This window comes from Hakea prostrata, chromosome 8 (genome assembly GCF_041222555.1).
Source record: "Hakea prostrata isolate BN-2017 chromosome 8, UWA_Hpros_2, whole genome shotgun sequence".
Taxonomy (NCBI): domain Eukaryota; kingdom Viridiplantae; phylum Streptophyta; class Magnoliopsida; order Proteales; family Proteaceae; genus Hakea; species Hakea prostrata.
Window position 1 is genome coordinate 50,680,853 of NC_142607.1, and position 12,387 is coordinate 50,693,239.

General features: G+C 40.5%; 1 protein-coding gene across 7 annotated transcripts in view; it reads left to right on the top strand.

The window, feature by feature from the left end:
• Positions 1 to 12,387, top strand: part of LOC149008460 (phospholipase A(1) LCAT3-like) — a 48,971-nt gene that overhangs the window by 3,671 nt on the left and 32,913 nt on the right. For all 7 annotated transcript variants that reach the window (XR_016175293.1, XM_089167298.1, XM_089167296.1 and 4 more), the window contains one exon: positions 496 to 596. Coding sequence is in view for 6 of the 7 variants with exons in the window: in XM_089167298.1 (XP_089023424.1) it covers positions 496 to 596 (101 nt within the window). In the remaining variant the exon portion in view is untranslated. The remainder of the gene's footprint in view (positions 1 to 495; positions 597 to 12,387) is intronic.

Sequence of the window (12,387 nt, forward strand, 5' to 3'; positions counted from 1 at the left end):
AACTGTTCTTTCTATTTGTAATAATAACTTAGCATGCAGTTGGTAACAAATCCTTTCTGGGAGACCAGCTTTTGTGTAGAACCATTTTTATATGTTTCCGTGGTGAGAGACCGTTCTTTCTTTTGAAGTGGTTGTTTGATAATCCTTCTGGAAATATTTTCCAATTAGGCCTAGAACCTGAAAAATCTAGTTGTCGTGGGAGGGCACGAGGTGGGAAAGCTAGGAAAAAGGGGTTTGTGAGCAAGGTTGGGGATGGGGGTGGTCTAGAGAGATATTCATCATCGGGGGCATTGTATCAAGTTATTATTCCCCTAACAGAATGGTTCTTACATGTGCTTGATGTGCACACCTTTTGCCTTTTAAAATAGTTAAATTATGTCTTATTTTTTGAGATGAATACTTCTTTGAATACAAAATTATGTGCCTGTATGTCTGGGGAACACGATCTTAGGAATGAGATTGATTATTGACTCAACCATAATATATCTATTGCAGGTGCACCCGGATGCATCAATGATTCTTTGTTGACAGGACTGCAGTTTGTTTATGGCCTTGAAAGTTTCTTCTTCGTATCCAGATGGGCGATGCATCAGCTGGTAACTCTTAATTCACTATAACTTTCACTTTTTTGTTCAAGTTTGAGCTAAGCACAAGCAGTGATAGTTAAGGTTCAATACATGGATTTGTGCCATAAAAGGACCTTCCCTCCTTCCTTGCGCCATTTTGAAGTATGATGGAGTCCCCCTCCTTTTGTTGTTTAGTATTATTGTCACATCCACCCAGCCGGTACCCTATCTGGAATACCCAAGTGTGTGATCCACAACCTCGACGATCAAGTTTAGGAACGATCATATCCACTTAGCACAATAATATAATCAAAAGCAAGAACAAATCATTGTATTCAAGTATTTAATAATAAAAGTCAATAAATGATCTCAGAAGGATCACAAAAGAATATCAGAGTGCGGAAAATGATACCAACCAGGTGTGGAGTGAGGCGGAAAATCACTCCACAGTAGCAACGGAAAAGTATATCAAAAGCAAAGATTACAACCGGTTCGCAAAAGAAAGGGGAACAAACAACTAAGGTCTCAACGAATCTAATAAAGATAAAAAAAAAGAGAATGAGACAATGTCCCATCGCTGGCACACAATTGCAAGAGTTGAACTACTTCTGATAAGTATCAGTCTCGTACTGGTAGTCTTTAGCGACGTAGTCACCGTAGCCAGTACCTTGAGTACCATAAGAATCAACTTGATCTTCATAGTATTGACCATCATAATCAACAATAGTAGGACCTGCAAATAAGTCTAACAAAAGATGTTACAAAAAGGAGTGAGTTCAAAAGAACTCAGCAAGGCAGTTCAATCCATAATAACATAATAACATATGAAGGCAAATCATACAGAATGCAATATGATATGAAACAAACAGTGCAAATATGCTTTTAATTCTATGTATGCTCGTCTCTATTGGCAGACATGCTTTAAGTCGTCGCACCATATTCCCATGGGTTGGGTCCATATCACTCTCCCTCAACCATCTCAGTATCTTGGGTTCTGCCGGTTGGTAATGGGTAATGAAACCTTCTCGGACAACCTTGGCTGGGGTTTAGGTCAACACTTTCTCACGCCTCCATTTGGTCTGAGTACTGGTGCATGTCAGGGTTAAGCTTAGCCAAATGCAAGTCTTCTACTTAGTTATATCAACTTAGCTCCAGATACTTCCATTCCTCGCCCCGGGCGATCTTTTCCAGTATCCTTCTCCCTAGAGTCAACGTATCCTATGGCTACAACCAACTCGGACTATGGGCTCATCAACCTTATTGGTCAGTTACATTAAGTTAACAGGAAATTTCGTGTTCATCTCACGGGTTGGTTACCGGTCTTGAGTTCCAAGGCCCATGTTCCACTTCTGCAACCGTACCAATGAATGGCCTCTCACGAGTATCCACAATGTGATTCATGTCCTCTTATGAATATAACTCACCGGTCTTGAGCGTCCACAAATTCCTATTGTTACCACGGGTTGCACGATCTCAATTCCCTTCCGATCGGGTCTGATATAACAGGGACATCCTAGCCAAACACTTCTAAACATGCCCTAAGTATGTCAACCAGTAATCAGGGAAAGCATCAAGGGGCACCATAAAAAAATGTCCCATACCACCTCCACTGGTGTCCAAAGACAGAATCGCCAAAAAGGCATTCCCCAATCCCCAATCACAACCTAGGCAATCACATTCCCAATCAGTCATTCACAAGCACAACTGATTATATAAAACATGAGTAATCATTCGTACTTAATTGAAATAACAATTGTATTATAAAAACAAGTACTACTGTAGTTGAAGAACTACAACAGGGATATGATTATAAAGGAAACTAAATACAGTAGTAATATGATCATGTAATCTAATTCAAAGACATGCATATTAGGTTATTAGGGATCAACCATCCTTACCTTAAGTAATCTTTAAATAATTCCGTAGAATAATGAGGAAGAGGTCCAAGACTAGCAATTAAAACCTAAACATGCATATAATAATAATTAGGAACAAGCCCTAGAAGATTAGAAGTCAAACGAATCGAATCGGACGAAGAAACAAGCTGCTGTTACGGTTGGCAGCTTGGTTGGTCGATTGGGTCAGTAGACCAACCAGTAGACCAATGGGGTATAAAACCCTAATTTGGTCATAACTTCTTCGTTTGAAGTCCGATTGCTCCGAAATTTGAAAGGGAGCTTTCTAGGACATATTAAGTCTATGTAAAAAGGTCAAAACATCAAATCATGGTCAAAAGATAGGATCTTGATTAAGCCATAACATTAGGGTTTCATCATATATAGTCCATGGCTCTCCTGAAAAGGCTAGGGAGAATAAAGATTCACCCTAGGGGAATAAAGAATAAGAAATCATAATCAAGAAAGGGTGCTGGAGAGAATCAAATTGAATTAACAACAACACTAGGGTTACCAGTTGGATACCCTTTCTTGAGGGTTACCCAAAATTAACACACAAAATAACCCAAGGTGGGTTCACAGGGAAACATAGTTTTAGTAATTCAAAATCAAGAATAGCATTGGGAAGGATCTATCAAATTAACAAAAACATTAGTTTATTAACTTGGTTACCCTCTCATGAGGGTTACCCAATTTGGATATGTTGGAATTTATTAATATGATTAATAAATAAAATGCCCAAGGGCAATATTGGAAACTCACTATTAGGGCGGTTACAAAATAGGGTTATATATTTTGGTAACCACCGCATTAGTGAGTAAGTGTGTGATTCATTCGCACGAGATTTATCTCTGAGAAACGGCGGCTCCATCTCTCTCTTCCTCTCTCTTAGAATCACAGGCTTGGAATTTTTTTCCTTTCCTCGCTTTTGATCTTCATTCATTAATCCACGGCATTTGGGTTGTGGATATCATTCCCTTTCCTAGTGATTGTGGAATCTCCCCAGTAAAGCTTTGGTGGTGGAACGAGAACGTGGATATAGACTTCCGCTGCGAATACTTCATAAAAGGGAAAGCGAATCCAGGTAAAGAATCTTTCCCTCGTCAATTAATTGAATTGAACTATTTTTGAAGTATTACAAACATTGGCATCAGAGCCATTGGTTCCCACGGTTTTTTTGTTCCTCCTCATTGTTTAATTTTATTGTATGGATCCAATGGGAGGATCAAGGGTTTACGGAGAATCCAGGGTTTAATACGAAACCCATGAGAGAATTGTTAGGGTTTTTGGAAACCCTTATGTTTTGGGTTCGGATCCGAGTGGGAGATTCTTGAGAATTTCCTTTGTAAATTTTTGCATGAATTGATTACCCATGATAATTAATTTTGTTTAAAATTTATTGATGGTTTTTTTTTCATGTATTTTTGGATATTTTTTGGGTGAAAAAAATGTGTTTTACCGTTTTTGAAAAAAAATTCATTCATAAAAAAATTGAGAAAAAACGTTGTTTTTTGGTCTCAGAATGCCAGACGGTCATCCGTCTAGTCACAGAATGCCAGACGGAATTTCCGTCTGGGCATCAAAGGCGACGGCAGTCGCATGCAGGGCATAGGCAGCGACGGCAAGCGATCCGTGCTGGGAGATGGATTTTTTTCAGATATTGGTCTGTCCAGTTCAGAATGTGTTTCTAACTTACTGGACACCAATGGCCCACAATCTGTGTGATGTTTGGGCATTGAGGGCCTAATGGGGCCTAGTGGGAGCTAATGAGGTAGAAGTGTTCTGTGTGAACCACCTCATAGCATTGACATGATTGCATGTTTTATTTTAATAAAACTATTTTTTATTTTGGGTCTATCAACCATTTTCTTGCACAGAATGAAAGTAGTGTATAAGTCTATGTGGGTTTGCATGAGAATTTGATTGAATGTTTTTTTTAAAGCATCTCTTTTGGTTTAAGTGCTTATCCCATAGGTTGACTATGCTAGTGTGATTTGATTGTTGCATGAGTTGTGTTTTATGCTAGATTTATTGAACTCATTCTTGTATGTAATATCTCTAGAATAAATGGCTGCTACAAAGAGCATAGTTGCTGACCTCACTAAAGGAGATAAGCTGAATGAGAGGAATTATGACCTCTGGCACCGAAAGGTGCAATATCTCTGGAAGAGCGGGGATATCTTGGGAGACCATAAACCAGGACCATGAACCCACCCCGAGGAAGGTACCACTGCACAGCATCGCAGGGACCTTGAAACGTACAATGCTTGGAAGAGAAAAGACCGGGTAGCCAGGATTACAATCCTGAGCTCCATGAGGGATGACCTGATGCTTCGTTATGAGAAGCATAGGACTACAAAGTCTTTGTGGGAGGCTGTGAAGTTCCAATATGGAGGAACTTCCACCACAAGAGGCCGCCAGCTCAGACTCACCTTTGACGGTTATAAGATGCGTCAGGGTCACACTATGAGGCAGCATATAACCATCATGTTTAACATGATTAGTGAGTTGAGCGCATGTGGGCGCCAGAAGACTTATGAGGAGCAAGTCTCCGCAGTCATCAGGTCATTGCCAAAGACTTGGGAGCATATGAAGATCTCTTGACTCATACTGATGAGGTCAAGACTTTTGATCAAGCTGCCAAGCACCTTGAGCTTGATGAGGATCGGATGTTGGCCGATGCCCCTTAAACTGATGTGTTTGCTGCTGAAGCTAGCACTAGTAAGGGTGCATGCTTCAAGCGCAAGAGAGAGAAAGCTCAACCTCAGCGGTCCAAGCAAAGTAACCAGGGTGGGAACAAAAACAAGAGTGGCCCCAAGCGTTCAAGGGGGACTAGAGCTGGCAAGAAGAAATCAGCTTTAATTTGTTTCAAGTGCGGAAAGCCTGGTCATTTTGCTCGTGATTGCACTGAGCAAGAGGTATGTACTGTGTGTTATACCTCATCTTGTTATGTAACAAGTTCTATTATGCTTCTTGAACTAAATCCTTTGTGGATTGTTGATTCAAAGTGCGACGAACACATAACAAGGGAACGCTCGAGCTTCGTGGAATACTTGTCGTATTCCAAGAGGAAGCAGAAGAATAAAGATGGGGAACAGCTCAAGCGTGGAGGTTCATGGCATAGGCACATGCAAATTAGTTTTGCGAGGTGGCCGGTACGTGTTACTCCATGATGTCTTTGTATGCACAGACATTCGGCGAAATCTTATTTCTGTTATTTATCTTTTAAGACATGGTTTTAAAGTTGTATTTGAAAACAATTCTTTGGTTTTGTATCTGGGTGATACAGTTTATGGTTATGGTTTTCTTAACAATGGTTTCATTGTATTGGATACAATTGATTATTCATTTAATTCTAGTAGTGCTTTTGTTTGCCAAAATACTGTGTGTATTGATTCTAATTTGTGGCATGCTAGACTAGGACATATTGGCTTAGATAGGATGAACAGGTTGGCAAGAGAAGGTCTCTTAGGCCAAGGTTCACTATCCGATTTGCCAACTTTGTGAGTCATGTCTAGCGAGGAAAAGCAACTAGAAAACCATTTAAAAAGGCTTTGAGAGCCTCTCTTCCTTTAGAACTTATCCATTCAGATGTGTGTGGACCCATGAATGTGCATACTAGAAAAGGACAATCTTATTTTATCACATTCATAGATGACTATACAAGGTATGGTCACATTTATCTAATTTCTCATAAGTCAGAAGCTCTGGAATGTTTTAAGAAATTCATGAGCTTAGTTGAGAATCAGTTAGGTAAAAGGATTAAAACTCTTAGAACGGATAGAGGTAGAGAGTATCTCTCCGATATGTTCAAAGGGTTATGTGATGAAAAGGGGATATCTAGACAACTTACTATTCCGGGGGACTCCACAACAAAATGGGGTTGCTTGAGAGGAGGAATAGAACCTTGCTAGACATGGTGAGATCCATGATGGCACGGCAAATCTACCCATCTCTTATTGGGGAGATGCTTTGCTTGATCTACGGCCTATATCCTCAACAGAGTTCCAACCAAATCAGTTCCTTCCACACCATATGAGTTGTGGACCGGAATGAAGCCAGATTTGAGTTACTTGCGCGCATGGGGATGTGCAGCATATGTTCACTCTAATTCTCACAAATATGGAAAGCTTGGACCCAGAGGAAGAAAGTGTATCTTTGTGAGATATTCTGAACCCTCAAAGGGCCATGTCTTCATTGGACTAGATGAGAGTGAGAGAAGAACGGAACTCGAGTCTAGGAATGCAACATTCTTGGAGAATGATTTTCCATCTCTTTCAGGAGTTAACAAAGAATCATCGGAATTCTTTGAGATACAAGATAGTGGTCTTGTCACTCAAGGGATTCAGATTCTGGATAATGAACCTGGGGTTCATCTAGAAGATCCTAGTGGGAGTGGGAGTGCAGATGTGATAGCTACCTTAGACGGTGAGCAATCTGACATGCACTTGCGCCGTAGTGGGCGCGGGCTAGTTCCTCGTCGACGTTTCGACATAGAGGATGAAGCCTACATGGTAACTCTGAAGAGATCGACCGTGAGATGACTTCAGTCGATGAGCATGAACCAAAGAGCGCGCAGGAAGCTCTTGTGGGGTCAAGCTCAAATGAATGGTTGAAAGCAATAAAGGAAGAGTTGGAGTCGATGAAAGTCAATTATGTCTGGGACTTGGTTGACTTGCCGCCAGGCTGAAAGGCAATTGGGAACAAGTGGGTTCTCAAGATCAAAAGAAAGGCAGATGGATCTATTGAGAGATTCAAGGCTCGTTTAGTGGCTAAGGGCTACACCCAACGAGAGGGCGTTGATTATGAGGAAACTTTTTCCCCTGTGGTTAGGTTTGCCTCAATTCGCCTCATACTAGCCATTGTTGCTCAGTTGGACTTGGAGCTTTATCCGATGGATGTAAAAACTGCTTTTCTCAATGGAGAACTTGAGGAAGAGATCTATATGGATCAATCTCAAGGCTTTGAAGCAAATGGACTTGAGCGCAAAGTGTGCAAGCTTAAGAAGTCCATATATGGCTTAAAGCAAGCATCTAGACAGTGGAATGTGCGCTTCCACCAAGCTATGATGGAAAATGGTTTTTCCATGCTTGAGGAAGACCACTGTGTTTACACCAAGAGATCTGATAATAATTATGTCATTCTGACACTGTACGTAGATGACATACTTATGGCTAGCAATAGCAAGGAGCTATTGGAAACCATTAAGAAATGGTTGTCCTCCGTATTTGATATGAAGGACATGGGTGAAGCAAGCTATGTGCTTGGTGTCAAGATTGTCAGAAATAGGCAAAAGAGATTACTGGGTTTATCTCAAGAAACCTATATTGACAATGTCTTGACGAGATACCAGATGAACAACTGCAAACCAATTGATACTCCAGTGAAGAATGGTTTGCATTTGAGCCTTGATATGGGTCCTAAGACTCCAGAGGAGAAAACCAAGATGGAAAGAGTTCGATATTCCAGTGCAGTGGGTAGCCTTATGTATGCTATGATGTGTACTAGGCCGGATATTTGTTATACAGTGGGTTTGGTTAGTCGGTACCAATCAAACCCAGGCATAGAGCACTGGAAAGCAGTCAAGAGGATATTGAGATATCTCAGAGGAATGAGTAATTACATGTTGTGTTACCAAGGATCGGATTTGCGTTTAGTTGGCTATAGTGATGCCGACTGGGCTGGAGACATCGATGAGCGCAAATCAACCTCTGGATATGCTTTCTTGCTGAATGGCGGGGCTATTTCATGGTGTAGCAAAAAGCAGGCTTGTATATCCCTCTCGACCATGGAAGCAGAGTATGTGGCATGCTCAGCTGCGGTTTAAGAGGCTGTTTGGTTGAGGAGATTCCTTCGACATACTGGGATTGTGATGACATCCAAAGAGGCTGCCCTTGTCTACTGTGATAGTACGGCAGCTCTTAGCTATGTCAAGGACCCCAAGTATTATGGGAAGACCAAACATATACAATTGAGATATCACTTTGTTAGAGATATTACATCAAGGAAGAAAGTTGTACTTAAGCACGTATCTACTAGTCAGATGGTAACTGACCCTCTTATCAAACCTATAGCCAAGGATGTTTTTATTTCTCATGTAAAATCCTTGGGCTTGCGTAGATTGTGACTTATTTTTGTACTGAGACTTTCTTATTAATGAGTAATATGAGTTCATTCCAGCATTTATTTTTATTCACTTTCCGTGTGATTGTGTTTCTTCTAGCATAAAACAAGATATGTCAATAGGCAAGAGAATGGCTCACTCACACGAGCATTCGCCTCTGACGCCTTGGAGGCGAGCAGAGATGAGACGGATTGTGAATGACTTTGTGTAAGTCAATTCATAATCATGATGTAGCCTTGATTTGAAATCAAGATGAGCTTCTCTATTGTGAAGAGAATCGACATGAATGTTCCCACTATTCATGTTGCCTATAGGAGCAAGGTGCAAGTACTTTATGTGGCGCTAGGGTGGCGACAATAAAGAAACTCGGGTTAGGCGCAAGGGGTTGCGACTGGACTAAGACCTGTATGGTGTTGAGATGGACATACGTTCTATTGTATATAGAATGCTCCACCATAGCACGTATATCATACTATGTGTGCTTAGCGATCATTGGAAATGAGAGGATGGATCCCTGCTCCTCTCATTGTGTGAGTCCTGGACCTTATGGTCCATTAGTGTTCTTAGTGACTTTCGACGACATCATGAAACGAAGGGTTGATGTGGCTACTTTGGGGTGTTACCTATGGTCATGATTGATTCGACCTAAAGGGGCACTACCGGAAAGGAGTCAATCCTAAGTGTAGTGATGGTGCAGGGGCGAAAGGAAATGTTTGATTCAACCGCACCCTAAAAGTGTTTGCTGGCGCCAACTGTATGTGTTACAGTAGTGAACATTTTAAGGACAAGAAGGTGATCTCTCAGAGGGATTGAGATACCTTTAGTCTGGTGAGTTTGAATAAACCTAGGACACTGTGTTATACTAATACTTATTTGATTTGTTTCTTTGAGTGATGTGCCATTCTGCTCTTCTGGGAAGGTTTCTAGTTTGGGGCTCACGCGTGCAGGTATATCACCGGTCGCACAACCCATTTTGCCAGTATGACTTGTGGATGTTAGTGTCTGGGACACAGATGGTCTATGTATCTGGGATTCATAGCAAAGAGATCAATATAAATGTATATCTGGGATATACATGTGTGTCTGGGACACAAGAAGTCTATGTATCTGAGATACAGAGCAGAGAGATTGAATGTGTATATCTGGGATATACATGTGTGTCTGGGACATATTGAAAGATTAACACTTGCCCTTGTGCAAGTGGGAGCTGTTGGAATTTATTAATATGATTAATAAATAAAATGCCCAAGGGCAATATTGGAAACTCACTATTAGGGCGGTTACAAAATAGGGTTATATATTTTGGTAACCACCGCATTAGTGAGTAAGTGTGTGATTCATTCGCACTAGATTTATTTCTGAGAAACGGCGGCTCCATCTCTCTCTTCCTCTCTCTTAGAATCGCAGGCTTGGAAATTTTTTCCTTTCCTCGCTTTTGATCTTCATTCCATTAATCCACGGCATTTGGGTTGTGGATATCATTCCCTTTCCTAGTGATTGTGGAATCTCCCCGGTAAAGCTTTGGTGGTGGAACGAGAACGTGGATCTAGACTTCCGCTGCGAATACTTCATAAAAGGGAAAGCGAATCCAGGTAAGGAATCTTTCCCTCGTCAATTAATTGAATTGAACTATTTTTGAAGTATTACAAACAGTATATGCTCTCATGAGGGTTCCCTCCCAAAATCAACCACTTAACAAATTCCTAAGGTAGGAAAAGAAAGGGATTCACCCAACCAACCATGGGGATCCAAGGAAAGGTTGTAACACTGGTGTGAGACCCTTCCCACAATCACCAACTTTGGTAGGATGGTTAGGAACCTGCTTCTCAGTGGAGAGGTCATGGGTTCAACTCCTTCCGGTGGCATATGGAATATCCCTATCCTTATATATAAAAAGCGCCTTTGTACCAAAAAAAAAAACAATAACAAGGGAGTAATCAAGAACTCAGGTAAAATCAAGAAACAAGAACATCACCATATGGTTTGAAGAATATAGAGTGAATGGAGGATTCACTCTAAGAAAGAAAGAATAGTATTTCAAAATCAAGAAAGGTATTGGGTAGGGTCTAACAATAAGAGAAAACAAAGTTTTACATAAAGCCAAAGGAAACAAATTGTAATCATACAATTAGGGTTTACCAACTAGAATTCGTGTATCCCATGGGAAGACTAGGGAGAATAAAGATTCACCCTAGGCAAAGAGAAGCAAAGAATTTACAATCAAGAAAGGTGTCGAGAAGGATGCAATGAAATAAAAGAGGATTAGGGTTTCCCAATTTGATTACTTCTCATGAGGGTTACCCAAGAGTGTCCTCCCAAAATCACCCTAGTTTTGGTTTCCCATGGTAAAATGAAAATTAGGGATCAACCCCTCAATCATGAGGATAGAAGAACGATTGTAACACTGATATGAGACCTTTCCCACAATCACAAAGATTAGTAGAAAACTAATGAGGGAGTGATCAAGATCTTAGGTAAAGTCAAATTCAAGAATCATTGCCATATGGCTTAAAGAACTTCAAGAACATAGAGTGAATTGGGGAATTCACTCTCGGAAAGAAAGAATAGTATTTCAAAATCAAGAATGGCATTGGGGAGGATCCATCAAATTAACAGAAATTTAGGGTTTTCAATTGGATACCCTTTCTTGAAGGTTACCCAAAATTTCTTTAAAAACAACCCACTGCAGATTCACAAAGAGAAAAGGGAAAAGATAGGGATCCATCCAATAATCATGGGGACACAAGGGAAGGTCATGGTAATGGTATGAGACCTTCCCCACAATCATAAAGATAGATAGGAAAATCATGGAAAGAGTCATTAAGATCTCAGGTAAGATCATAGACATAAAACATCACCATAAGGTTTCAAGAATATAGAGTGAATGGGGGATTCACTCTATGGTTAAGAGAATCAAAGAAAAGGTCTTTACAGTAGTGTAATACCTTTCTCATAATCAAGTAATCAGAAGTATAGAAGAAAGAATAAATCAAAGAAGAAACGAATTAATTACTAACCTTTTAGAAGGAAAACCGATGAAGAAACTCGGACGGATGCTTGAGGATCTTCCTTGGCTTTGGAGGAGAGGTTTTAGGGTTCTTCCCACATTCTCAGAGGCTTAAAACTGATTGTGAGTGAAAAACACGGAGTCTCCCCCCCCCCTTTAAATAGCATAAAAAGTCCTAAAAACACCAGGATTTTCAATTTTGTCCTTACAGTGCTTGTTGGTCGACTGGCCCATGTCAGCAACTCCAAAACAGGGATTTAAGGGTCCTAACATCAATAACTTTGGATGGGATTCTTTCAACACATCAAACTACTTACCTAGCATTGAGGGGAGCCTTCAACCCATGTCCAAAAAGACTTTAAGTCCAACTACCAGGCTCTCCTTCATCAATGACTCAATGATTAGTTCAACTCCAAATCAAGTTAGGTTCCAATAAGGGAACACCATCATCAATATCCATGGGTTTCGGGTCAAACACCATGTCTTCTACTGAGATGGCCCACAAAATCTTCTCCCTTCACTTCGGGTCTTCGGATCTACTCTAAGGGAGAGGTCTGACTTGACTTCATAGGACCTTCTAAGGATAAAAACACTGTACTTAAGGTCCAACTTCAAGGTCAAACATCAAACAAGTTCTTCTTCACCCAAAACAGATAGGGTGTTCATGTTAGGTTTGGGCTGGATTTCACAATTACGTTTTTCCTTCCATTGGTTCTTTTGCAAGATAAGTGGTCTAAAGTTGGTTAGAATATTGAAGTTTTTATGATTTAGTCTCAATAACATAACACGAATTTG